The 27570-nt window shown below is 57.1% G+C and overlaps 1 protein-coding gene across 11 annotated transcripts in view; it reads right to left on the reverse strand.

The window, feature by feature from the left end:
• Positions 1-27570, reverse strand: part of PIP5K1C (phosphatidylinositol-4-phosphate 5-kinase type 1 gamma) — a 60901-nt gene that overhangs the window by 29622 nt on the left and 3709 nt on the right. For 8 of the 11 annotated variants that reach the window (XM_053292666.1, XM_053292665.1, XM_053292675.1 and 5 more), the window contains exons 2-13: positions 12788-12819; positions 12016-12108; positions 10679-10809; positions 10305-10422; positions 9977-10129; positions 8661-8960; positions 6556-6761; positions 5256-5339; positions 5021-5069; positions 2396-2480; positions 1275-1436; positions 1078-1107 (exon numbers count right to left, since the gene is read on the reverse strand). In XM_053292666.1, the coding sequence (XP_053148641.1) occupies positions 1078-1107; positions 1275-1436; positions 2396-2480; positions 5021-5069; positions 5256-5339; positions 6556-6761; positions 8661-8960; positions 9977-10129; positions 10305-10422; positions 10679-10809; positions 12016-12108; positions 12788-12819 (1443 nt within the window). The remainder of the gene's footprint in view (positions 1-1077; positions 1108-1274; positions 1437-2395; positions 2481-5020; positions 5070-5255; positions 5340-6555; positions 6762-8660; positions 8961-9976; positions 10130-10304; positions 10423-10678; positions 10810-12015; positions 12109-12787; positions 12820-27570) is intronic. The other 3 variants (XM_053292669.1, XM_053292667.1, XM_053292672.1) reach the window with 1 other exon arrangement.

Consider the following 27570-nt stretch of genomic DNA (forward strand, 5'->3'; position numbering starts at 1 on the left):
CATGCTAAGCAGAAGCTCTACCGCTGAGCTACAGCCCTATCTCACCCCACCCCACCCTCGAAGAGCGCCACAGCTATTTCCTCTTAATGATCTTCCCTGGGTTTCCCCCTTTTCAGCCCCTGGAAACTAGTTGCCAATGTGGTGTATTTAACAGAACACTGGACAGGGAAGGCGCGAGTTCAAATCCCGACAACACACGCGGGATGGGCCTTGGGTAAAGTCCCCTTGAAGCCCAGGCAGGGTTCCCCACAGGCCTGTTTGGGGAGATTAAGGAGGATGGCGGCCCAGGGGTTCCCATCCACGACACCCTCCCAGATCGTGTGGGTGGAAACTAGTTGCCAATGTGGTGTATTTAACAGAACACTGGACAGGGAAGGCGCGAGTTCAAATCCCGACAACACACGCGGGATGGGCCTTGGGTAAAGTCCCCTTGAAGCCCAGGCAGGGTTCCCCACAGGCCTGTTTGGGGAGATTAAGGAGGATGGCGGCCCAGGGGTTCCCATCCACGACACCCTCCCAGATCGTGTGGGTGGACGGCAACTCACACAACCTGGGAGAGGAGGAGGTCTGCACTCCGGACCGTGTCGCAGGGCATGACAGCATTACGATACTGAATGCAGACGAAGGAAGGTGGTTGGAGTCTAAGGAGCACGAACGTTTCCGACTAGGGCCACTGAAGGGGACCAGTCACAGTCCCAACGCGCCTGGCTTTTGTCAGAACATTGCAAAGCATCTCCCTGAACGGAACTCGGCGGGAAGCATCCTTTGAGACCCTCCTCCTCTGGAGTTTCAGGACTTTTAGGTACGTATACCGCACAACACAACTCCCATCACCCCCTACCCTTGCACCAGGGCATGATGGGAATTGTAGTCCAGCCACTGGGGCCCATGTCGGATCCTCCCTTTGGCCAGAGCTGCAGCCCAGAGACAGAGCATGGGGGCCCAGGCCCGAGAAGCCACGCCGAGCTCCCCAGAGGCCCTGAGCAGGGTGGGGTCAGCAGGGTCTGGGTCCCAGCACCGGAAGGGAGAAGGGCGCCAAGTCCTCCTCACTACTGACTACGAAAGCAACGCTCTTACCTTCCCCCCTGTCGTGGTTAACTTTAGCACCTGCAAAAACCACAGCAAGAAATTGAGGGGGGAGAGAAGTTTGGTGGGAAAGGCCAGGTGCACGATTTGCACGGAAACTGGGGGGGTGGGACTGGATGGGGGGGTGCCAAGGAGCAGCTCCAGGCAGCGGGGGCCCTTGCGGCCGGGGGTGGGTTTGCTCGCAGTACCTTCGTCGTCCAGCGTGGGGTAACTCCTGGCCCCCCGGAGGTCATATGGAGCCTCGTCCTTCTCCGAGGGGATCTGGCTGGCGGAGAAGGCGGCCATCGGGCCGGGCAGCTTGGCGGCTAGCAAGGGCCCCCGCCCTTTCTTGGAGGGAGAGGATTTCAGAGCTGCGGAGGAATCAGGGAGCCCGGTTGGGAGACAGCAGCCCACGGCAGCCCGGCTGCGTGGCTGGGGGTCCACTCTCGGCCCCCCCACCCCTCTAGCAGAGGCTCAGAGCAGCTGCCTGCGAGGGAGCCGGGTCCTCCCTGTTCACGCAGCCCGGCAGCCCTCCCTGTTCACCCAGCCCAGCGTAGCTCCAGATGCCTCAGAGACCAGGGCCAAGAGGGGGGGAGGGAGGGGGGATCTCAAGAAAAGCTTATCCGGCCTTTTCAAGAACACTGCCCCCCGCCCCCCAGCCCAAATAATGCTTCTGCTGCCCTCTGGGCTCCTTTAGTTATATTCACCTGAATACAAGCTTGATTATACCCATCTGAACATAGACTCACAGGGCCGGCTGGGACCTTGGGAGGTCTTCTAGACCAGGGATTCTCAACGTTGGGTCTCCAGATGTTATTGGACTTCAACTCCCATAATCCCCAGGCCCAGTGGCCTTTGGCTGGGGATTATGGGAGTTGAAGTCCAATAACATCTGGGGACCCAACGTTGAGAATCTCTGTTCTAGACAGCCTGCTGCTCATGGCCAGGAACCTGCTCCAGCATCCCTGATGGGTGGCCGCCAGCCTCTGCTGGAAAACCTCCAGGGAAGGCAAGCCCACCACGGCATGAGGCAGGCTGTTCCACTGCCCCAACAGCTCTTGCAGTCAGGAAAGCGTTCCTAAGGTCTAGCCTAAATCTGCTGCCTTGTCATGTCAACCCGCCACAGGCTCTAATTCTGCCCTCGGGAGCCACAGCCACAAGGCCCCTCCTCTGAAGGCCCACAGGGAAGAGGCCAGGCCAGAACAGAGGATCAGGCAGCCTCCTCTGGGGTGCCTAATTTGGACCCCTGGGAGCCTTCCAGTTCTTCCCCTCAGAGCGCAGTTTGGGGATTACTGGCGGGCGGCCGTCGTAGCCACAGGGGCCCACTTACAGGAGCTCTTCCGGAAGACGGTGTTGGTCATGAACTTGAAGAAGCGTTCCGCGTAGAAGCTGGGCCTGTGCACAGAGACCGTATCCTAAAAAGACAGGGGACGGGGTGTGTGTGTGTGTGTGTCATGCATGCAAGAGGCCTTGGAAGAGGTATCCGCCACCCCCAGCTGGCCTCCGAGGCAAAGCGCAGCAGCAGTGAGCACCAGGCGGCGGTGCTTCAGCTGCGCCTTTTCAGGACTATAAATAAGCGGGGAGAGCGGGCGCCAGCTTGACTGCGCTTTTGATGGGCTTCCTGCTCCAATTCAGCTCCCTCCTTCTGGTTATTTTTACCCATTATTACTTATACAGAGTGGAGCGTTGGCAGACTGGTTCCCCAAGAGACCAGTCCCTGCCCTGAGGAGTTTACAGTCTAGAACTCCATGCAGCGGGTGAAGCAGAGGGAGGGGAGGACGCTGCAGTCCGATCTGCTCCAGGGTACCAAGGTTTAGGGAGGAAGGGCGAACCAAAGGAGGTTCCAAGGAGGGGTCTGGAGGGGTTCGAGAGTGCGATTGCAGAGGTGTTCTGGAAGGAAGTTCCTGGCAGATGGGGCAGCCAGGGGGAAATGGGTAAAAAGCCACTGAAGGAAGCTGGGGGTCCATGGGGTCTCTGGGAGGGGGCTCCTGGCCTAAGGGGCAGCAAGGGAGAACAGGCAGAAGAAAGCCAAGGGAGCAGGTGAGCAATGGGAGGGACTTCCAGCAGACACAGGGGGCGGCGAGAGAGGACGGAGAGCCATTTTTCAAAAGCAGGAGCTCCAAGGGGGCTCTGAGGCATAAGGGGCAGCAGAGGAGAAAGGGGTCATCCAGGAGGCTCTGGTGGGAGGGGCCTGGCGTAAGGGGCAGCAAGGGAGAATGGGCGGGGCGATCTCAGGGAGGAGACCAGTGAGGCTCTGGGAGGGGGTTGCAGGCAAAGAGAGAAAGGGCAGAGAAAGGGATGGAAGGGAGCCGGAGTTCTGGGAAGGGGTTCCAGGCGTCAGGGGCAGCAAGGGAGAGCGAGGCATTGGAAGGGAACGGGGGGCTTCAGAAGGCCACGGAGGGGTTGGCAGAAAGGGGGAGGCGCCTGTGCTGGAGGCAGACACAGACAAGAAGCTTGCGCAGGGATGTCTCCGCGGCCGTGAGGCTGACTCCAGAACCATCTCCCTCTCCCCAACAGCCCCTTTCAAGGGCATCAGGGACTGAGCGAAGACAATCCACGACGACCGCCAAGAGGGACTGGTTTATGCAACCCAGTTGTGCACCGTAAGCAGACCAGTTGATTTGCTAATTCAGTCAGCATCTGCTGGCTGAGGCTGGCCGTGGGGGTGGGAGGGAGGGTGGGACCTGGCGCAGAGCACCGAAACCCCATCTGGGGAATCCTGCTCACCTCTCGTGTCGGAGGTTCATCAAGCACCGACTGTCAACGATCAAGCCTGCCTTTACAATAAGGGCTCTGTTTGCTGCTTTGTTTAAAAGGCTAAAATCCTCAGGATGTTGTTTTATACCCGATACCAAATTCCATACTTGCCTCAGAGATGTGAACCTGAGAACAGCATGAGCCTTTCGGACCCTAAAGCCCCCTTCCTGAGGAATGCCAAACACACCCCGACTGGATAGAACACTTCGGGCTTTTTCTAACCCTCCAAGTACACTTTCTGTGAAAACTTGAATTATTGGTGGGGGTGGGAGGGACACGGAGGGGCAGTTAACGAAATCCATGGGCCTCGTCCTCTGACTCACCCAGTTCCAGCCAAATCAGGCAGGCTTTGGGATTCTCCTCGGTTTCAGCGGGCGCTTGACCCCCGACCTCCATGGGCCCCCTTCTACCTGGCCAAAAGGGTCACTGCACCACCACCACACCAAAGCCCTGGGCCCAGAGGTCGTCTCCTGGACGGGAAGTGGAACTTTCTGAGAGCCCTGGGCCAGTGCTCAACAACGCCAACCCTGGTGGCCCTGCGATGGGATGGTGGCATCCCAATATCAGCACACACCCCATCACCCCAGCCTTCCAAGAACACGGCCTTCAGGGGGCCGGGTCGTAGGAACAGCCATTCAAGCCATCCAAGCTGGTGGCCCTCACCACATCCTGTGGCAGAGAATTCCACAGATTAATGATGCGCTGCGTAAAAAAGCACTTCCTTCGGTCAGTCCTAAATTTCCCCACCTTCAGTTTCATGGGGGGGGGGGACTCCTGGTTCCAGTGTGGTGAGAGAGGGAGGAAAATTCCTCTCTGGCCTCTCTCTCTCCACTCCATGCATGATTTGTATAATACCGCTCGACCATGTCTCCCCATAGTTGCCTCTTTTCCAAACTAAAAAGCGCCACTCTGGGACCCCAGTTGTGTAATTCAAGCACTGACAGTTCTCCAACTGGAGAATGGACACGGCTCAAAAACAGCCTGCAGTCAACAACTAGGGCTGGCCAGCAGGCAGCCAGAGAGTCAAATCTGGCCTGGAAAGACATTTCATTTGGCCTCTGGTGAGCTCACAAAGTTGCTAACTGCGCTTCTGGCAACAGCACCACTCCGTGAGTCAGGCATGCCCCCCCCACCCCCCACGATTCACGCAGGCCAGATCCAGAGGGACCTTGCTGCGACTCAGTTTCCCCAAACGTACCCCGTCGTGGACCAGGGCTTTCCACGTATGTTCCAGCTTCTTGATGAATCTGAATCACAAAAACAAGAAGGGGAAAGACAGATAAGCAGAAACAAGATGCAGAATGGTATAAACCCCAAACCAGATCACTTTTCTGCCCTCCCCATATTAAAAAAAAGGTGGGATCAGGATTTCCAAGGCTCCTTAGGGACCAATCAGAAAACCCTTTTGCAAATGAGATCCTGAACAGGCCTACCTGTAGGACTGGAGGATGTCGATGATGCCCACGTGCAGCAGAAGGTGCTCTCCTTTGCCGTTTATGGCTGGAATGCCACCCATCCTGAGGGGGAAAGGTAATTGAGCAGGGTTGGTAAGTGGTGGAGGCCAAAGGCTACTCCAGATGCAGAACTGCCCACTTGCTTCTGGCTGGCTCTTCCCCCCACCCCAGAACTAATTTGGGATCAGATGGGTGTCTCAGTCCAAGGGCTAGAGAGAGATGCCAGGACAATAAGGACCATCAAGCCCCTATAGTTCAGCCCCCCCGTTTCCCAAAAAATTCCTAGGCAGGGAAAGCAATAGTGACTGGCTCATGAAGCAGCCAAACTCAGAGCCAACAGTTCGCCACTACTGTCTTAAAGAGCAAGGCTCGCAAAATCTTCAGGCCCTTCAGTAGTGCCAGCTGGCCCCAAAGACACCAGAAAGCGAATGTGGCAGAAGCACTCCTGCTCTCCCCACCCCGAGTGCCAAAAACACATCAAGGTGGAAGGCAGAGGAGAGAGCGAGAGGGCAATCTTCCCCAACCCAAAGGAAGACCAAACCCTGCCTCTCAAGCCAACCAGGAACCGTTCGATTGAATGGCTGACGTTTAAAAGCCAGGCTTCGATCAGGGATACTACCTGCACTAGGCTGCCTCACATCCACACTGGGGTGTCTCTCTCTCTCTCTCACTCACACACACACACCCCAACCCACACCCATCAATGAATCCAGGCTGTGGGAGCCAGGGGTCTTACGGTGGGTGGTTCTACCCACCCAGTCCAAGTCAACACCCAAATCTTTCACAGGCCTCTGTCAACTGAGCGTGGGGCCCTCTGAACCAGTTTCATGGCATCTTAAGAGCTAGAAGTGACCCTGGAGATCATCTAGTCCAACCCCCCGCTCAGTGCAGGAATCTGCTGCAGCCTCTGTTGGGAAGCCTCCAGCCAAGGAGAGGCCCCCCACCCCCCCACTGCATGGGTCAGGCAGCTCCACCAGCCAACAGCTCTTACAGTTAGCAAGCGTCTCTTCAGTCTTGTCCAGCCCAAATCGGCTTCCTTGGAATTTCAACCCACTGCCCCCGGTCCTGCCCTCAGGAACAACAGAGAACAAATCTCTTCCTCCGAAGACTACTGCAGCTGGGGATGATGGGAGTTGTAGTCCAAACACCGCTGGGGACCCAAGTTTGACAGCCCCTCCTAAGCAGCCCCATTCGAACTGCATATGCATGCACATCTCAACTTGGAAGCCGATTAGGGCGGAGTATAAACACGAAGAGATCCAGATAAAACAAAAGTTACGTGTCATCCGTGTCGATGGACTCCCCGCGGGCAGCCCCGCCCTGGATCGACTCCATGGCGGTGGAGTACAGGGCCTTCTGGCCCACGGGGCGCTTCTCGTCGGACGCGCTCTGGGCTCCCCCGGTCTGCTGCTCCCGCTCCAGCTGGTCAATATTATGCACCCCCAGCAGCAGGCTGTAGTCCATGATCTTGAAGCTTTCGAGCACCTGGAAGGGATCCAGAAGAGCGGGTGGGGGGGAGCCAAGGAGGCATTCGCCAGGTGAACCACTCCAGCTCGGCTTCACGAGTGAACTTTTGCAGCACCATGTACCACAGTGGCTAAGTGCAGAAGGCAGGAAGGAGCTACGCCAAAGGGCCTGGGTTCGGGCCCCAGTACTGCCCATTAAAAGGAGCTCAGTTAGCAGGCTGAAAAGCCTCTCTCCGCCTAAGAGCCTAGAGAGTTGCTGCCAGTTAAGACCCTGGAGTTGCTGCCGGTTAGGACAGACAATCCTGGGCTAGGCAGACCAATGGTCTGACTCAACAGACAGCAGCTTCCTATATTCCCAGGAGCACCCACAGCTCAGCAGTAGAGCCCTCGCTTTGCAAGTAGATGGCCCCAGATGCTCTTGCGGCATCTCCAGGTGGGGCTGGGAAAGATCCTTCTCTGCCTGAAACCTTGGAGAGCTGCTGCCAGTCAGCGGAGACAGCTGTGAGCTAGGTGGGCCAAGGGCTTGACTAAGCTGAAGGCAGCTGAAGGGGTTCACCAGGTGCATCCACAGCTCAGTGGTAGAGCTCCTGCTTTGCAAGCAGATGCTCCCAGCTTCAAACTTCTGCCTGAAACCTTGGGAGAGACGCTACCAATCAGCGTTGACAACCCTGGGCTAGGTGGACCAGGGGTCTGACTTTGCAGAAGGCAGCTTCCTAGGCTTAGGAGAAGCTATACAGGGACGGAGCGTTGCATGGAGAAGACCCTCGGTTCCGTCCCTGGCAGCATCGCCAGGTAAGTCTGGGAAAGACCCTTGCCTGGGGGACCAAGAGGGAGACGGCATAACATAAGAACCGGGCGTCTCTGAGCAGCCACACAGACCAACGTGCCTGAGCCCCACCACTCTGCCTGCCTGCTCTGGGCTCCGACCGACACCCCTCTGCTTGTCCCCGAACTTGCCCAGTCACAACCCCACAGTCAAATAATAAGTGGTCAACTGAAGAGGCGGATTATGGAGGCGTGAGGAGAGAGGAGGACTGGCCCCTTTGCTACTACAGTCTGTGCTGATGCCATTGAGGCCTCTCCCACCTGAGCCAAGCACTAGAGCCAACAGTGGACAGTCAGCTGACAAAGGCATCATCGACCTATGGAACTCCCCACCACGGGATGTGGCGAGGGCCACCAGCTTGGATGGCTTTAAGTGGGGCCCAGGGAGGACATGGCTACTCATCTCGCAGGAAGCCTCTCACACCAGTGGCAGAGAGAGGAGGGCTTGCCCCTCTCAGCTCTTGCCTGTGGGCTTCCCAGGGGCAACATCTGGTGGGCAACAGGATGTGGGACTGGATGGGCCGCCTTGGGCCTGGTCCAGCAGGGCTGCTCTGATGGTCTGAACCCAAAAGGGCAGTCCTCTAGCAGAGGGCTCTGTGGCAAAACACAGACCTCCACCCTAGCTCAGGAATGCCTCCCATTTCCTCTCTTTCGTTAATGGAAGAGGACAATCCTTGCTTTGGTCATTGAAGGGACAGAGCCGTGAAGGTTACAGCTCTGCCACAAGACGTGGTGACAGCCAACCACCTGGATGGCTTGAAGAGGGGTTTGGATCACTTCATGGAGGAGAGAGAGGTCTATCCACGGCTACTAGTCGGAGGGCTACAGGCCACCTCCAGCCTCCAAGGCAGGATGCCTCAGAGCACCAGTTGCAGGGGCCTGATCCAGCAAGGCTGTGCTTATCATCTCAACCCCTTTTCCACAGCAGGTAAACGCCTCAAACCACATGCACGTTTAGACATGCATGCGTAGGTCCATTGAAGAGGGAGGAATCTCAACTCCGACAGGCCCCCAATCAGCGTGACAGCCGGCCCCTCGCAAGGGGGGGAACTGCAGCACCCACCGCCCCATGGCGCCTCTGCCCGGGGCTTACCAGGCAGTCCCTCTGCAGGGTCTTCACCAGGGCGCTGAAGGTGTCCGTGTCCAGCAGGATGCCCTCGGGCATGTCTTGCATGAAGTCCAGGTCCTTGTAGGTGGGGCTGGACTTCTCCTTCTCCTTCTTGGAGGCCCGCCGCTTGTAGGTGGAGCCCTTCAGGTCATACTTCAGGTGCATCTTCACCACCCGGGGCAGGATGTTGTTCATCACCACCACCCGGATGTTCTTGCCCCCGGACTGGACGCAGTAGAGGCCATAGAACTTGGGCAGCAGCGTCCGGGGATTCTGGTTCAAGTTCTGCCGGAGGGAGAGGAGTGGGGTGGGGACGGAAAGTCAACCTGCACTTCCACAGCCAGCCTCACAGATCTTCAGCATGTGGCTCAAAAATGAAGCCCCTCTACTAGTCTAGGGATATGCTGCTTTTCACCCCACCCCTCCAAGTGCCTAGTCCCTGGGCATTCTTGGGGAGAAGACACCATGATGCAGGCTGGATCCAATACTTTCTCCAGTCCCTTTTGGGGGGTGGTCAGTGGCTCTCCCTTGTCCTCACAAAGATCAACCGTGCAGGCAGTTCACGTGTTGATGCAACTGGTTGATGGGATTATCATTTTAATACAATTTAAGGGGCACATCAGAAGGTTTGGAAGCATAATTTTAGGGACACCTTAGAGCAGGGCTGCACAACCGTGACACTACAGCTGCCTTCCCCAGTGACAGTGGCGGCTAATAGTCAGGGATGGTGGGAGTTGTCACCCCACATCTGCAGGAGGGCCAGAGGAGGAGAGCTGGTCTGCTAGTAGCGAACATGACTTGTCCCCTTTGCTAATCAGGGCCCGCCCTGGTTTGCATTTGAATGGGAGGCGCGTGTGAGCACTGTCCGATCTTCCTCTTAGGGGATAATGGGGCCACTCTGAGAAGAAGAGCACCGACCTGCTTGAGGGCAGAAGGTTCCCAGTTCCCTCCCTGGCAGCGCCTCCAAGGCAGGGCTGACTGAGAGAGACTCCTGCCTGCAACCTGGGAGGAGCCGCTGCCAGCCTGGGTCGACAATGCTGAGCTAGATGGACCGAGGCTCTGACTCGGTAGAAGGCCGCTTCCCAGGTTGTGCAGCCCCGTGTTACGAGAGTGGGAAGGCTGTCCGGGGCAGAACTCAGGCTCTTCAGGGTTTGCAGGGCGATAGCTGAGCACCCCGCTCCTGCCCGCCCCCCCCTGAGTGCATGAGGGGAATAAAGCAAGCCCGGAAACGTGGCCCCCCTGCTCCTTGCACCCCAGGCCGGCTTCCAGCTCTGACCCTGCCCGGCGGCTGAAACACGCACCATGTAGTAGCCCGGAAGCAGCTTCTGCAGGAACTCCGCCTCCTTGTGCATCACCGTCTTGATGATGAACTCGTCGTCGCTGGTGACGTAGAAGAGGGAGCCGCTGGCCCCTGGGTTGGACAGCTCAATGAGGGGCTCGTTACACAAGGAATACTGAGGAAGGGGAGGGAGCGGGAAGCGTCAGCAGGGGGCGGCTAGCCATGCCAGTTGGGAGGTGGGGGTTTGACCACCCGATGCAATCCGGCGACTGCTTCGATAGGCATCTGCCAAGTGCAGTTTCGTTTGGGAAGGGGCGGGGAGGGTGGGAGGGAAGAGAAGCCGCTCTTACCAAATAATCATCCGGGCGGATGCCGAAAAGTTCTCGGAAGTAGCGGAAAGCGACGGGCGCATACGTTTTGAATCTGAAGTCTGGGTAATGGTGTGCAGGGGTGAGGTTGCTGCCTTCGCTGCGTGGCGGGTGGGGTGGGGGAGAGCACACAGACACAACGGGGTCAAACTCTCCCTGCCAACGGCCAACGGCTGTCAAAGCCAGAGCTCGCGGGACACCCCGCTTCCACTCCTGAGACAGGGAAGCCATAGGAGCCTGCCAGGGTGTGCGCGGCCCCCAGCGGGCCCAGCACGCTGAACGCACCTTTATGGGATCCCAGAGATCTTCCATGGAGAACAAGCCACCCAAACCCACCTCCTCCGCCCCTCAGCTACCTGGGAAAGAAAATGCTCTCCACCACGTAGAAATCCTGCATCAGGACATCCCTCTCGGGCTTGGAGCTCAGGTTCCCCACTGTGTAGCCGATGCCCAGCTGGATGGCTCCCTTGAGGGTGGTCGATGTCGTCTGTGGCCGGCAAGAGAGAGAGGAGGGGGTCAGCCAAGGGCTAGAGGGGGCCGCCCTGAAGCAGGGGCGCCTGGTCCCAGCACGGGGAGGAACGCCGCCGCCGCCACCTCCTCACAGGGGCAGAGGGCTTCCGAGGGCACCAAGAGCTCTACAGGCATTATTCTGATGGAGTCCTTCCAACCACCCTGCAAAGCAGCTCTCAAACATGGGTCCCCAGGTGATGATGTCATTCTTTTTATTATATATATATATATATATATATATATATATATATATATATATATGTGTATGTGTATGTGTATGTGTATGTGTATATGTATATGTATATGTGTATATATATATCTCCTTTTTCAATAAGAAAATTCTCAAACCGGTTCACATAGAATGGAGGAGGAGGAGGAGGAGGAGATCCCCTGTCCCCAAAGGGCTCACCATCTAAAGACAGACAGAATGGAGACACCAGTAGCTGCCCCCTGGGAGGGATCCTGTGCTGGGCTGAAGAGGGACAGTTGCTCTCCCCCTGCTCAACAGAAGAGAGCCCCCACTTTTCAGGGACCTCCCTGACCCGTTTTAGCAGGGTGACCCCCCCCGAGACAAAACAGCCTGCAGATGGTCCCCTGTCCCCCTCTCATCTCGCCCCCTAAAAAGAAAGACAAGCAAGAGAGACCCTGGGCGGGATGCTGTCCTGGGCGGGAGCAGGGCCAGTTGCTCTCCAGAAGAGAGCCCCACCCCACCCCCCACCCCGAAAGGTCTCTCTCGGCCCAGCTAGCAGGGGAGCTGCCTTTGTCCGTGGGGCCTGGAGAAGAGGGGAGTTGTCGCTCAACACCAACTGGGGACCCAGGTCTGAGCACCTCTGCTGTAAGCTGGGGGAGACGGAGGAAGGGGCCATCTAGTAGGGCCAGGGCAGAGGCAGGACCCAGGCCGGCAGAGCCCCGGTTCACAGCTCCGTCTCCCAGCTACGGCGCTACACCAGCTCTCTGAAGAAGCCGGAGGGCTCAGAGAGAGGAGGAGGAGGAGGGCTTGGCTGCGGAAGCGGGCAGCCGCTCCTGACCCCCTGCTGGAAGCGCTGCTTCAGGCTTGCCATCAAAGGCCGCATCCAGTGGGGTCATGCTCCATTTCTGGGCACAAGGGAGAAGAGGGTGAGCAGGCGTGGGGGGGAGGAGGGGGGGGGCCTGCCCTCAACCGCCCACCCGCAGGAGGCCGTACCTTCTTGTACGTCGTCTCCCCTGAGGCATCCACTCCTCGGTGGCCAAGCTTCTTCCCTTGGCCGGCCCCCGGCTGCCCGGTCACTGATGGCACCTGAGAAAGGAGGGGAGCCAAGGTCAGTGCAAGGCAGAAAGGGAAGGCATGCTGGGGGGAGAGGGAGAGGAGCCAGACCAGATTCGGCCAAGGGCATGCGCGAGGACAATGCAGGACTCAGGGGATGCTAAAGGAACAGCCCTCCGGAGAAGGAGCGAAGGAGGAGAGCCGGTGGGAAGGATTCCTTTCTGAGCATCTTCTCCTGCACTCTTAAGCCCCCAGGGCTCTTGGGCAGCTAATCACTGTTGAAAGCATCCTCTAATGCCATGGCAGCAGCAGGAAAAGCCTCTCTCGGCACTGCCAGCTGTTCTCTAGATGTCTGGGAAGCATTTGGGGCCAGCTCAGGGAACAGGGAACTCTTGAAACCCATTTTTCTAGGTGGCAAAGCTACTCCAAACTTTGGGAGCGGGGCGGCAGACACAGCAAAAATGAGCGAAATGAGATTTCAGAGAAGGCTGCTGCAGCGGTGCCAATGACTCCAACTTGGTGTGGTGTCATGACTGCAAGAATCAGGGCCTGGTGAAGGCCTTCCGGCCGCCCTGGTTCTGCGGGAAGCGTGGAGGAGGACTCTTGACTGCACTGCTTATCTTCACAACCTTGCCACAAGTCCACACGCATCCCTCCCCAAAGGAAAGGCGAGCAGAGCTTCTTCTAATGCTTCTTTCAGAAGCAAACTCACCTCCATCAGAACGGCCTTCTTCACTGCTAGTCCTGGAAAGAGAAGGAGAACGAGAGGGTTAGGGGCTGAATGGAACCAAGAAATATAGGAACACAGAATGCTGCCTTCTACTGAGTCAGACCCTTGGTCCACCCAGCTTGCTATTGCCTACACTGGCTGGCAGCAGCTTCTCCATGGTTGCAGGCAAGAGTATCTCCTAGCCCTACTTAGAGATGCTGTCAGGAACCGAACCTGGCTACAGCCCCAGCCCCATGGCAAAGGGCCTTGGGCAGGCAGGTTCAGTGCTGACCCCTATTGCTGCATTTCCTTCCATCCCTCTGCCAGAGAGCTCTGCTGCATGTCAGAAATACCGGTGCTGGGAAGTCATGCCTTCAGACTCCTAGACTCCAGCCTGAGTCTCTGCAGAGTGAGTCATGCTGCACATCATTCAAGAATCTAATTAATCGTCCATTCTCAACTCAAACTGTGCCTGAGGCCCCAAACAGATGGGTGGCCTCCCACGGCGTAGTGCCCCCCCGGCCAAAACACTTCCCAAAACATAGAGAAGACCAGAGGGTCAGGACTAGGCCGCAACCGCCCTCTTCCTTTTCAGGCCAGTATTCTATCTAGCATGGTCTTGTGGAGAGCAGGACTGGTGGGAGCAAGCATGACTTGTCCCCTTAGCTAAGCAGGGTCCACCCTGGTTGCAGATGAATGGGAGACTTGATGTGTGAGCACTGCAAGAGATTCCCCACCCCAGGGCATGGAGCCATTCTGGGAAGAGCAGAAGAAGGTTCCCAGTTCCCTCCCTGGCAGCATCTCCAAGAGCGGGCTGAGAGAGACTCCTGCCTGCAACCTGAGAGAAGCTGCTGCCAGTCTGTGAAGACAATATTGAGCTAGATAGACCAGTGGTCTGACTCAGTATAGGGCAGTTATGGGGATAAAAAAATGGAGATAAAACAACAAAATAATTGAGTGGACCTGACGAATTGGAAATTCAAGGGAAAACTTCTGCAGGCCACAGACAGAAGGACCTTGAGAAACACTCCACAGCATCCCCCCTGGACACTTTCTTTAGCACATTTGCAGCAGGGACAGGGAGAAGTTAGACTGAGCCAAAGCCAGGCCAGGCCAGGCTGGTGGGGGGGCAATGAAGAGAGCGCTCTGAAACCCAGAGTGGCTTTCCGATGCATCCTCTCTGGATCTCCTAGACTTGGAACCCGTCACGGAAGCAGAAGCAGATTCCCGGGGACCTCACACAGACTTCTTCTGCCGCGGAGCAGAAGGGCTGCGTGCAAGAGGGATGTGACAAGATGCCCACGGCAAGACCTCCGCCAGTCACACGTGAGGAGCAAAGCCTGTCCAGCCCTGGGGTCCATCTTTCTGACCACCAGCCCTGCCACATGGCGAGAGGGAGAAGCAGCCCAGCGTGCCTCTCCAGGCTGGGACTGGGGAAGGGACTGCCCCCCAGGTGGCGCAGCTATGGGGCAAGATCTCCACCCTCCTCTCTGGCCCCAGGTCTTCCCCTCCAATTCCAGTTGCAGAGCGGGTGGAGACCGGAATCATCTGGGGAAAGAGGGAGGGAGGAGGAAAACGACACCGCACCAAGAAGCCCAGCTGGGTGTGTGGGTCGGGATCCCAAAGAGGCTCAAACGCCTCAGGCAATGATTGAGTCAGGCAGGGCCCCCCAGCTGGTGGTGAACGACCATTCTCATCATCGCCAGCCTGGGGACGATGGGAGTTGTAGTTGTTCAGCAACATCTGCGGGACCACCGGCCGGGGGCCCCTGGAATAAAGAACTGATTAAGATTTATTCAGCATCTTTGGGGATGTTCTGCCCCCCCCATCTTCCTTTGATCTTGGCAGGAATCCGCCCCCACCCTCATGCCGAGCTTGAGAAGCCCCCCTGTGGGGCTGAACAATCCCTGCCTCAGGTCAGGGTGTCGCAGGAGGTCAGAGGTGCGGCTGCAACCCTAGGCAGGCTTCCCTGGCGGGGAGCTGCGCAAGGGGGCCGGCTGGGAAGTCAACATGCGCAGGGCAGCGCTGAAGCAGGGAGCGCAGGGCCGTGGCCACCATGGCTGGCCAAAACGGACCGGGTTTGCAGGGCGGGGTTTGGACAGTTAGAGATATTCCAGGGGCGGCGGGGGGAGGAACACAGCGGCTAATCCCATTCCTGCATGCGGTCCACACTCCAGAGCAGGAGATTAGCTCCAATTCTGCGATAATTGCCACAAGCCGCTTTGCTCTGCCTGCCAGCTCCTAAGGGCCTAATCAACTGAGCGCGGCCCAGGTGGGAGGGGAGGGGAGGACCACCCCCCAACCAGTAAGCCCCCAATCCCGGGGGGGCGGCAGGCAGAAAGGCAGAAGGACCCCCAAGCATACTCACACTCCAAAAGGCACAAGGACCAAATCCGATTTGCGGGAGCGGCATGGGCAAAGGAGGCCTCTGCTGACTCCTGAGCAGGAGTATTAAGGGTGCCTTTATCTCTTAAGCAAGCTGACAGATGGCCGGCGAGAAGGCGGGGGGGGGGCGCTAATTTGACTCCAGCTTCAGGACAATTCGACAGGAGGGGGGAAAGCAAGCCCCCGCACGGACCAGGACCAGAGAGCTCCGTTCATTTGCACAGGGGGAGCAGGCGTGTGAACGGGGAAGGGTGTGGGAAGCGGGAGGCCGGGAAAAGGTCAGCCCCTATGGCAGGACTTGGCTCCCAGCGGCAGCCATGTCAAGCCCAGTTTGCTCTCCCAACGCCCCCCCCCCCACCGGTGAGCACGAGAGTCAGGTGAAGGAGCAGGGCTGGGCTCTGGGTGCAGGCGGGTGGGCACGCTCCAGCCCTGGCCCGAGGATCTAGAAGCCAGAGGCCGAAGCATCCCCTCAAAGAGGAGGAGGACCTTGCATATATGCCAGGCCCAAGACCCAGCTCGTCCCGTGGGCTGTTCTCCACAGGGGTCTGCCAGATGCCTCCAGGAAGCCCCCAAGCAGGAGACGAAGGCTGGCCCCCTCCCCTGCAGCAACTGGGAGGCAGAGGCCGTCCTGCCTCCGGGCCTGGAGGCAGCCTAGAGCCATCAAGGCCAGCCACCACCGACAGACCCGTCCTCCACGAATGCGGCCACACCCTGCTTAAGGCCATTCAAGCTGGTGGCAGAGAATTCCCCCACCCTGCGGACCACACACAAGCAGAATGCCCGATGGGCCTTTACAGCAGTGTCCCCTCTCACGGGGATCCCCCGAGGTGGCTGACTACAACTCCCAGAATCCCCAGCTGCAACGGCTTTTGCTTGGGGACTGGGGGAGTTGTAGTCCACAGCATCTGGGAATCCCTGTGAGAGGGGATTGGCACTGATTTATAGAAGGGTCTTTATAGTGGGGGTCTCAAAAGGGCGGCTCTCCAGCAGCTGTGGGCCTACAGCGACCATGATACCCCGCCACAGTGGCCAGTAGCCAGGGGTGATGGGAGCGGCAGGCGGACCATCGATTCAGGCCCCTGGCCCATACACCCCAATCTAGAGGCTTCCTGCGGGCTGCCAGTCAGAGAGGCCGAAGGAGCACCCGCGCATCCTCTGCGCCTGAAGGGTCCCCCGAGGTCTCAGTGCACGCAGTCCCCGGCTGGCTGACTCGGCCAGATGCCAGCCCTGGGTCAAGGCTAGGGGCTGCGTTGTTTTCTTTTACAGAACTAGGACCCACCAAAGGCGACTCAAGGCCGCTGGCCATCAGAAAACGTGCAATTAAACCCAACCACTATTAACTAATGCGGAATAAAAAAGCAAGCTACATTTTAAAAATCAAGACACGGGCATCCTGTCCCCAACACACACCGCCGCAAAGGGCCACCAGTCAGTGCCCCAGCCTCTCCTAAAAGCACCACAAGGGGAAAGCTGAGTTGCTCACACAACACCACCTGGAGGAAGGTGGTTACCACCCAGCGAAAAGGCCCCACGCCCAGCAGCTGCCTGTCCCGTCTCGGAAGGCAAGGGGCACCTCCGAGCCAGGCCTGGGGCGTCGATCGGACCATGCGGGCGCCCAACGGCTTAAGGCTTCAAAGGCCTTGAGCTGGGAGAGGAGTCGGGAAAGCGACACTGTCTCCGCGGCTGGTATCAGCCGGAGGGTTCCCAAGGGCAGTCCCATGAGGAGCCCACTGCAGCAGCTCAGCCCGGAGGGGGCCAGAGCACGCAGGAGGCCTGCAGCTCAGCGAGAGGTTTCCCAATAAAGCAGGGAGCCAGCTGAAGCTGGTCGAAGGTGCCTCTTGTCACTGAGCTCACCTGAGGATTCAGGATGTGTCCTGGAGCAAGGAGCACCCCCAGACCATGAATTTGAGCCCTGGGGGTAAAGGGGGGGGGGCTGCAACCCCATCAAGAGCCAGCTGAAGACCATCTCCTTGATTGCAGAGATGCAAGAGACTGACTTCCACAGGGTCAGACCCTTGGTCCGTCTAGCTCAGCATTGTCTGCACTGACAGGCAGCAGCTCCTCCCAGGTTGCAGGCAGGAATCTCTCCCAGCCAGGGAACCTGGGGCCTTCTGCATGCCAAGCAGGCACCCTCCCACTGAGCTACAGCCCCACGCAGTGGCACACCCCCCTAAAGGTGTTTGGCAGGATTCAGTTCAAGATTCCTCTGATAAAGCCGGTGTTTTCTGGGTCGCAAAGTGGGAGGCTCTTCATCAGAATCAAGGGAGGGCTCCTTGGGAGGGCCTATGATCCTTGCAAAAGGGCTGGAACTCTGTTCAATTATCAGAAAGGTTCCTGATTGGCTAGAGCCGCCCACGTGACCAGGACAGGAAGCACTGCCCTCACTCTACTGGGCTTCATCTGCCCTTAGTGACATCAGTGCACTGTGAAATCTGATTGGCCCTGTGGCATTGTGATGTCATTGCATCCTGCCCAGGATCTCTTACTAGCTGGGATCGCTCACAGAGGAATGAAGTCAAGGGGGGAAAGGGCCACCAAGGAAGCAGCAACGAGGAAGCAGAATGAACCCGAGACTGTGCAAAACCCGGGAAGTCTGAGACTGAGCAAAGTTGTAAAGACCCTTTAAAAAGGGAGAGCTGAGTTCAAATCCCTGTTCAGCCGAGAAACTCATTGGGCGACTCTGGGTCAGTCACTTTGCTATCAGCCTAAACTACCTCACAGGGTTGGCATGCAGATAAATATAACCATACACACTGCTCTGGGCTCCTTGGAGGAAGAGCGGAAAATACATGTAAAAAATAACAAACATTTATAAAAAAACAACAAATATCTATATACTGCTTTTCAACAAAATTTTCCCAAGCGATTTGCATAGAGAATGAATGAATATATAAATAAATAAAATGGATCCCTGTCCCCCAAAGGGCTCATAATCTAACCCCTGCTAACTTGGCAAAGAGGCACCTTTTAATGTGGCGATTCTCTTTATTTAGCAGGGGGAGAGTAACTGGCCCTCTCCACCCCCAGCACAGCATCCCTCCAGTGATTGTTGCTGGTGTCTATCCTGTATTTCCTTTTAGATTGTGAGCCCTTTGGGGGCAGGGAGCCATCTTATTTATTTATCATTTCTCTGTGTAAACTGCAGTGAGCCATTTTTGAAAGGGTGGTACAGAAATCAATCAAACAAACAAACATAAAATAGACACCAGCAACTGTCACTGGAGATACTGTGCTGGGGGTGGAGACAGGGCCAGTTACTCTCCCCCATTAAATAAAGAGCATCACCATGTTAAAAAGGTGCCTCTTTGCACAGTTAGCAGGGGTTTGGAATATGTTCCCTGTCAAAATAAGCTTCTCCATCTCTGGTTGCTTTTTGAAAGACCCTCAAGACACATCTGTTTTCTCAGGCTTTTAATTAAGACTAATTTTAAACCGTTTAACCCATTTTTATTGTGTGAAACTTTTTTGCTTTTTATTCTTTTTATATTTTTTGCATTTCAAATTATGTACACTGCCTAGGGCTACACATATCAGGCAGTATAGCAATATGATATAAATACATACATACATTTGGAAGACCATTCAGCTCTGTACCACTTGAGAGCAGAAGTTCATGGGCCCTTAAGGATGATTCACAGAGATGTTTTTTTAAAGTGTCACCTAAAAATACTGTGTGGAAGCCAACTGGTACACTCATTTCATATAAAAATGTGTCCACCAGATTCATTTCAAAGTGTTCATCCAGTGGCTGGAAGTTCCAGATACCCACAGCTGGATCAAAAGGTTCACACCAAGTTGCTCTGGAACCCTCGGTTCCCAGTGCTGGCTGAGAGGTCACAGGATGTTCGGCCTGGGAGGGACCTTGGAGGTCTTTTTGTCCAGCTCCCTAATCAATGCAGAATTCTGCTCCAGCATTCCTGAGGGACAGCTGTCCAGTCTCTGTCTGAAAACCTCCAGCAAAGGTGAGCCGACCTCTGCATGTGGCAGGCTGTTCCACTGCCCAACAGCTCTTAGGGATAAGGAGTTCTTCCTGACATCTACCCTGAATCGGCTTCCTTGTCATTTCAACCCCCTGGTTCCAATCCCTGGAGAGGAGAGCTGGTCTTGTGGTAGCAAGCATGACTTGTCCCCTTAGCTAAGCAGGGTCCACCCTGGTTGCAGATGAATAGGAGACTTGATGTGTGAGCATTGTAAGATCTTCCCCGCAGGGGATGGCCAACCACGGCCAAGAGCGGCTCGCACGACTCAGGCTAGACCACCCGGGGCGTGAAGAGCACGGCCAGGACATGAAGACAAACGGCTGGAACAGCCCGTCCCAAAATGGCAGGTTGCTGCTTGGCCGACGTGTCACGCCACAAACGACAAGGACAGGACTGGGGGGGGGGAGAAGTGCGCTGAAATCAAGGAGTGCGCTGAAGGATCGAGGCACATGGAAGGCAGCGAGGAAGCCAGGGCACTGACGGCAGAAGGACATCCGCCCACGAGCGAAAGGTGCTGAGGGGACGGGAAAACAAGACACGCGGACGCAGTTCCACCCACACCGAGAGGATAACAAGGGCTGGCTTCTGAAGAACGCAGGAAGGCGGGTCCTGGAGTAAGGAAGACTGCCTCTGCCTCCCCCAGCCGCTGGCCAGAGGTCTCTCGGACAGGGCTTCCCAACCTGTGGCCCTCCAGATGATGCTGAACTACAACTCCCATCATCCCCAGCCACAACAAACCCCACGAGCGGGGCACGAAATGAACAGCCCTCTCCTGCCATGGGCGCCCAGCAGCTAGTATCCGGAGGTAGACTGCTCCTGAGCCTGGAGGAGCCCGACGGCCCTTAGCAAGTTCGGTGCTGCCGCTCTCGAGAGCCGGCCATCAGAAGGCAGGCGGGGCAGCGGGAGGAAGGCCTGGGTGGAGCTATCGCCAGTCTCAGAGAACAGCGGGGCAGGGGCCGTGGGGTTCTTCCCTTTTTGCGGGCAACGGTCCACCGGGCTTCGGACCTCGCCAGACGGGAACGGTGACTCGGTTTCCCGGAAGTGTCCCACAGCATTCAGTTGCGCAAGGCAACCCGGCTCTGAAGCAACCCTTGCGGCCTTAGAGGAGTCAGAGGGAGGAAGGGCTGGGGTGGAAGGGAGTGTCTGGCTGCAGAGTATTTGTCTCTCTTGCTCTAGGATCAGGACCGCCTAACTTCGGCCCTCCGGCGGTGGCCGGACTACAGCTCCCATCAGCCCATGCCGCCGTGGCTGGAGATGATGGGAGTCATCGGCCGACCACTGCTGGCGGGCCGTTGGGCTTCAGCCTGGACAGCTCCTGCCGCGGCCTCCATGCCCGGCTGGACAGCTCCCTGGCCTCTCCAGTGGGGTGGCGGGGGGGGGGGCTATCCCCAGCCCAGGTCACTGCCTGCAGCACCCCTGGGGGGCTTCTTGAGGGGGTGGGCGCAGAGCACCTCTCCAGAAGCGCAGCAGCAAAAGCCACTTGGCTAAATCGTCAAGGATGGGGCGTGACGTGGGGATTATCTCCCTGGAGTGCTGTGAACAGGGCGGGGGGACGGGCCTTGCAGGGGCTCTCCTGCCAGAGGCGCTACTGAAGGGAAGGATGAATCCCTGGAGATCGCACAGGGAGGGGGAGGGTGACGCACCCCACACTTCACGCCGGCCGCTTCTGGACTCAGGAGCATGTCCTGATTTTGAGTGCTGTGAAATGCTTGTCTTGCCTTTCATGGGTCTGGGTGTGCGCGGAAACTCACAAACAAGAGGGCAGCCCCAAACATCTCAACAGCAGAGTCCCCATGTCAAAGAAAGAAAGAAAGAAAGAAAGAAAGAAAGAAAGAAAGAAAGAGAAAGAAAACCTCTCCTAGCCACAAGGCAGCTGGTAAAAAGGCGGCCGGCGGGGGGGGGGGCAAAGCCAGCGGCCAGCTGCCAGACACAAGCTGGAGTGAGCGCCCCTCACATTCGAACGCAGAACCCGAGGGCGGGCCAGCAGAGCTGCACAGAACCCTGGCTAAAGGCAAGCAGTCAATGCGCCTGCTCCACCAGTGGGGAGGGTGGTCGTCATCATCATCATCATCATCATCGCTTGGGCTGAGAGAGGAGAGGTCAGCACACAGCCGAGGGGCTCCCCTGACCCTGAGAAAGGGTTGGGGGCCAGAGACCCTGGTGGCTCTGCTGCAAATGGACACACAGAGATCCACCTGGAGACCTCCATCAAATTCCACCCCCCCCAGCGCCCATCTACATGGCAATGTCCTTGCAGATTTGGCGGTGGCAGCGGCGTCTCTGGCAGTGATTGGCCAAGCTGCCCTGATGTCAGAGAGAGGCGGGTCAGGCGTCTCTGCCCGCCAAGGGCTGGGCAGCTGCTGGACTACAGCTCCCATCATCCATGCAAGGCTGGGCGTGGAGGGCCAAGTGTGCCCCCCCCACCCTAGAGGGAGGAGGCGGCAGCTGGAGGCGGCAGAGAGGGCCAAGGCAGGAGGCGGGCTGGGGCCTAGGAGAGGACGGCTGGGCCCGGGCGCCCACTGGGAGAGGAAGCACTCCGGAGACCCATCTCTGGGGATGGGGCAGAGCCCCTGCTGGGCCCGCAGAAGGCGCCAGGCTCAGTGCCCAGGAGCACCTCCGGCAGGGCTGGGGAAGAAGGTCCCGGGCAGGAAGCTCCCCCAGCCCTCGCTGGAGACGCTGCCAGAGAGTCAAGCTGGCAGGACCGAGCTCAGCGGACAGACAGACAGACGGGGGCCAGACTCAGACACCGAGGAAGGAAGGGGCTGCCGGGGCTGAGGAGGGGGCTCCCTCGCTGCTCCCTGGCAGCCGCAGCCGAGAATCTTCAGCCCAGAACTGGCTGGCATACCGTGGGATGATGGGGCGGCAGAAGCCTCCCCCCCCACGGCCCCCCTCGCCTTGCCACAGCACGGTCACGACCCCTCCCGGGCTTCTTCCCCAGATGGCTAGTGGGCCTCTTTCTTGGAAGGCCAAGAGACAGAAGAGAGGACCGGAATGCCAGAGGCGGAGCCAGGCAAGCGAGGGCAGCACCAAAGCGGCCGCCGGGGAAGTCGCGACCCCACTGGAGAGAGGGCTGCAGGCGCCCCCCAGCCCCTGCCCCAGGGCCTCTGCAGGCGGGCGGTGGGGAGCCAGGGCAGACCTCGGGCCTCCCCTGCAGGCATCGCCCCAAGAGCCAAGAGCCGCAAGATCACAGGCACTTGCTGGAGAGGAGGCCCTCCCACCGGAAACACCCAAGCGGCTGCTTCAGCATCTCCCACTCACAGAGCGAGGGGCGGGCTGTCTATCTGGCTCGCCTGCTCTCCCCCCCCCGCCCGTTGAGCTTCACAGCCACCCTGCGAGGTAGGCGAGGCCCAGAGCAGGAGGCCAGCTGGGGAGGAAGGGTCCGAGCAGCACCGACCCGCCCCCAGCCAAGCCCTGACACGCTCCCCACTGCACCCACCCCGGCTCTACACACAGTCCTGGCTGGGGCAGCAGCTCTTCCGTTTCTAGAGGCCAGCGGGAAAGGGTGCTCCCAGGCAAGAAGAGGCCCCTCTCCCTCCCCTGCTGCCCCCAATGCCTCGGGGTGCGGTCAGCCCTGGCTTGTGCCATCACACCCGGCACAACACCCTCCCTCCCTCCGGCAGCACACGCAGCCCCCAACCCCTCCAGACTGGCCGAGAAGGGTCGCCACAGGCCTGCACAGAGCGGGTGGGCGTGAAGACGGACCCCACCCCCTGCCCATCACCCTGACTGTGGACACGCTGACCGTTCTAGGAAACGGGGCCAAGAGGGTCCCTCTCCAAGTGGGGGCTGTTTTCTGTTTATCGGGGGAGAGCAGCTGGCCCGGCCCGGCCCAGTCCAGCACAGCATGCCTTCCAGGGCTGGCTGCTGCCTGCCGGGGGTCTTCCTGGGGTCTCTTTTCAGATGCTGAGCCCTTGGGGGCAGGGAACCATCCGCAGGCCCTCTTGTGCTGGGGAGTCCCCTTTTCAAGTGGGGGCCCTTCTGTTTTCCAGGGGGAGAGCAACTGGCCCCCTCCAACCCCAGCACAGCAGCCCTCCAGTGGCTGTTCCGGGTGTCCCTCTTGGGCTTCTTTTTAGATCTGCAAGCCCTTTGGGGCAGGGAACCATCTCCAGGCCCTGCTGTGTTTAGGAATCACCATTCCTACCTGGGCCAAGAGGCACTTTTCAAAGTGGGGTCCCTCTTCTATTCAGCGGGGGGAGAGCAACTGTGTGGAGAGAGCTGAGACACACACATTCTTCTCCCTCTCACTTAACACCAGAACCGGGAGTTATACCATGAAACTGAAGGCCAGGAAATCTAGGACCAACAAAAAGGAAGCACTTTTTCACATGGCACATAATTAACCCCTGGAATTCTCTGCCACAAGATGTGGTGACAGCCACCAGTCCCGGTGGCTTTAAGAAGGGTTGAGACAAATCCATGGAGCACAGGTCCATCAATGGCTACTAGTCTGATGGCTATAGGCCACCTCCGCTTCAGATGCCCCTGAATCCGCGTTGCAGGGGAGCACCAGCAGGAGAGAGGGTGAGTCCTCCCCTCTTGCCTGTGGTGGGCCACTGTGGGAACCAGGACGCTGGACGAGAGAGGCTTCCTGGGGCCTGATCCAGCAGGGCTGTTCTGATGCCCTCCATTCTGCCTAGCCTAGCCTGTCCCCAGTCAGCCAGTGCTGGAGTCTCCCTGGCATTTTTTAATTTTTTTTTTTTTTAGATTATGAGCTCCACGAGGACAGGAAACCATCTTCTCATTCTCTTTTGCTGTGCAAACCACTCTGAGAATTTTTTTTAAATCGAAAAGCAGTATATAAGCATTTTATTATCATCATTATTATTAATAAATAATAATAATAATAATAAATAAAAATAATAATAATTATTATTAATAATAATGAGGATGAGGATGATATCTATAACAACTGACAATAAAATTCAGCCATCCCAGGTCCTTGGGAAGTACTCGATGTCTGGATAAAACAAACCAGTCAATAACACCTGTCTGACTGTGTAAACAAGAAATAATAATAATAGCAGCAGCACCACTGCATCCTTTACTATGTCACCACCCGGCTCCCCCAGCGTTCCCAAGCCAAGCGGCACTCCATTTCAAGAGCAATCTACTCTTGGAAGACTTCCACAGGTCTTCCTAAGCTACTTAGCGCCCCTGAGCTCTGTGACCAACTCAACAGTCGGCTCAAGGCAGCAGCTCTGTGGCCATCTCTCTGCCTGCCTTCGCTTGTAGGTCTCCCAGCAGAAAGGAAGACTATGTACAGCTCAGATACTGCAGAAATATTATTTGCAGGGGGACGACTAAATCTCACCAAGAGAGAGGCTTATGGAACTCACTGCCACAAGCTGTGGCTGTACACCATACAGAATTATGCACCAACCTCCCTCCCAACCCCCGCCCACAAACTGAACTCTGAGGCTGGCACAAGCTAGGCAAACGTGCATCATCTCTCATCTGTCATTTATTTTCTAGTGTTTCTGGTTTGCCTAATTCTCTCTTGCATTGTTAGTCACAGGGCAGGACAGGGCAGCTCTGAGTAGGGCCCACAAGCTCAGTCTTGCCTTGATCAGCTGCCTCTCTGCGATTTCAAGAGGCATTGCTCAAGCTTCATCTTTGTAACCCCAGGGGCTAGAAACTTGCTGGTCTGCATTTAAAGGAAAGCTGAGGTTCTCAGGAAAGGAGATATCAGGGGAGAGGAGGGAGGGACAGTAGATCAGTGGCAGAGCAAACATAGTCCCAGATCCAGTCCCTATCCTGTCCAGGTAAGGCTGGCGAAGACCCTTGTCCCTGGAGAGGTGCTGCCAGTCAGAGCAGACACTGAAGAGCTAGATGGAGCAACGGTCTCACTCAGGAGGAGGCAGCTTCCTGGGTGAACCAGGAAGGCCAACAAGCTCAGTGTGCAGAAGGTCTCGGGGGCTCAGTCCTTGGCCTTGGCAAGCTCTGCTGGAAACCTGGGAGAGCCGCTGCCGGTCAGTGCAGACAATACTGAGCTCAAGGGACCAAGGATCTGACTCAGCAGGAGGCAACGCCTGATGTCCCTTCAGGGCTCTCGGGGTCCCCAACACCACTGCAGCACATGCAGAGAGAGCTTTGCTGGACTCTCCCCTAGAAGGATTAGGGTTGGGCAAGTCTCTCGATGGCCGTGCGGCACGGCCACTGAGCAATGGCGGCCTACGGCTCGGGAGCCAGGAGTGCTGGGGGCCAGCAAGCACGGCCAGGCCAGGCGGCTTCAGAGACCAGAGGGAGTGGGGCCTGTCGCCTGGCCGAGCAAGGCGGAATCCCGACTCCTCGCCCTCCGCGGGGCCGAAGGACACCGGAGGCCGGCACTGCTAAGGAGGTATTCACACACACACACACACAGACAGAGGGAGCAACACAATCTTTGCAAAGGACGTACACCCCATTGCAACCCCCGCTGCAGTGCAGTCCACCGCAACACACGACACGAGGCCGATCCCGGGGCAGTCCGAGGCGGCATCCAGAAGCAGAGCCTGAATGGGGCTGCTCCGAAGCATTTCGGGCAGCCAAATACAGACGCGAAGCCCTGCGTTTGCTAGCCCAAATAAATGCCAGCCCTGGAATCTGTCACGAACGCCACCGAATCCTGCCTTCACCCACACACAGGCACTGAAGTGGGGGGGGGGGCGGATCAGCCACCTCAATTAACCAGCCACATGCTGGTTAAAGGGGGTTACTCATTACTCACCAGCAGGGAGGGGGTCCAATTTTCATCAGCAGCTGACACTTCTAATTGGCAGGGAGGTGAATTCTTACATCATTCGGGACTATTTTGGTCCTGGTGTGCTGCTGCAAGAAGAATAGAACGATTTCTCTTCCCTCCCTCACCCTTTCCCCTTTTTGCACTGCGTCCGCTGGACTTTTTAGCCTACTTCCCAGTAGGCTTATGAGATCACCCAGCATTCTCTCTCTGTGTGTGTGTCCGTGCATGAGTCCCCCCGGCTATCAACTTCGCAGCGCCTGGACCAACGTGAACCAAATCGGGTAAGGCTGTAGGGAGACCTCAGCAGCAAAGTTCGTGATGAGGTCATCCAGCCTGATCCAAGATGGCGGACGCGTCAACCTTTGAGGCGCAAGTGGGCTAACTTGGGAACAGCCTAACCGCTTTGAACCCAATGAGGCACAGTGGTAGGGTTAGTGAAAGGAAAGTAGGTAGATTAGTTGTATAATTGATGGAGAGCGCCGAGAAAAGGCAGACACTTGATAAATCATAACAGGCAGATACTGAAATGACTTCTCCGTCTGCAGTGAGGGGCTGCTCTTTTTACAAGTTCATTTTAATTGTAAGCCCCTACAGACCTCCTTGAAAAGTTCAAAACCTCCACTGATGTTTTGGCCAGTTAATCGGTTAAAAGGCAGATTGACCAAACATCATCGGCAAATCGGTGATGGACCTAATTTTAACATTTATAGGCACTCATTTGTAACCAGAACTGTTCCTTTCTATAGCTTTCTCCCCCAATTGTGTGTGTGTGTGAGCGCGGGGGGGGGGGGGATATTTCCTGGAGAAAGTGGAGTGGGGGGAGGATGAGAAAAACCCAGTTGCTCAGCTTTAAAAACAATTCTGAAGAACCGGAAGAGAAAGCATCTGGGTGGCGAGGGAAGGTCCTCGCAGAACCAGGAGGGAAGGGAAGAGAGAGGCTTTCTTGGGGGGCGAGCGTGGGAAACAGGGAAGAAGGGTATAATTCATGGGGGGGGAGTCCATCTGGACGAGGAGGGGGCTTACCCATACCGCCGCCACCAAAGCACCCTGTTCTCTCCACCTCCCCCCCCCCCAAATTATGCTGCCTGCAGCTGAGCTGTTCTCTCTCTTCCTCCCGCCCCGCATGGCACTGCTTTCCTCTCCTCGACTTCCATGGATCAAGCCCCCTGCCAGAGGCCCCCCACACACACCTCCCACTGCAATTCCACCTCTGCCTCCTCTCCCAGTATTGGCCCCCAACAACAACACCCCATTTCATCCGTGCCCCCACATTTCCCCAATGCCTCCAAGGTCCCCCCCCCAATATTCCTTACCCTCTATACCATTCCTCTCTGCTTGGTGTCCCCCCCCTCACCATCCCCCTCCATTAATGCCCCCTTCCTCACCTTAGCACTCCTCCCAATCCAATGACCTCTTGCTAAGCCCCCTGATTTCTGCCCAATGCCCTCAAGATTTTCCACCATTCGCCCCACCTGCATCCCAAATCCCCCCCCACCAAAAAATTAGTATTTTCATCATTATTACCACGAACAACTACAACTCCTCCTTTGCAAATTCCTCACCTGCTCCGCTCTCCGTCCCAACCTTTATTCCAAGACACTCCATGATAATTTCATTATTAACAACATATACCCCAAAGTTGCCCCCCCCGCATCACCAGACCACAAATATCCTAAATATTAGTACAGCGCATAATTATT

Source organism: Hemicordylus capensis, chromosome 2 (genome assembly GCF_027244095.1).
Source record: "Hemicordylus capensis ecotype Gifberg chromosome 2, rHemCap1.1.pri, whole genome shotgun sequence".
NCBI classification, from domain to species: Eukaryota; Metazoa; Chordata; class Lepidosauria; order Squamata; family Cordylidae; genus Hemicordylus; species Hemicordylus capensis.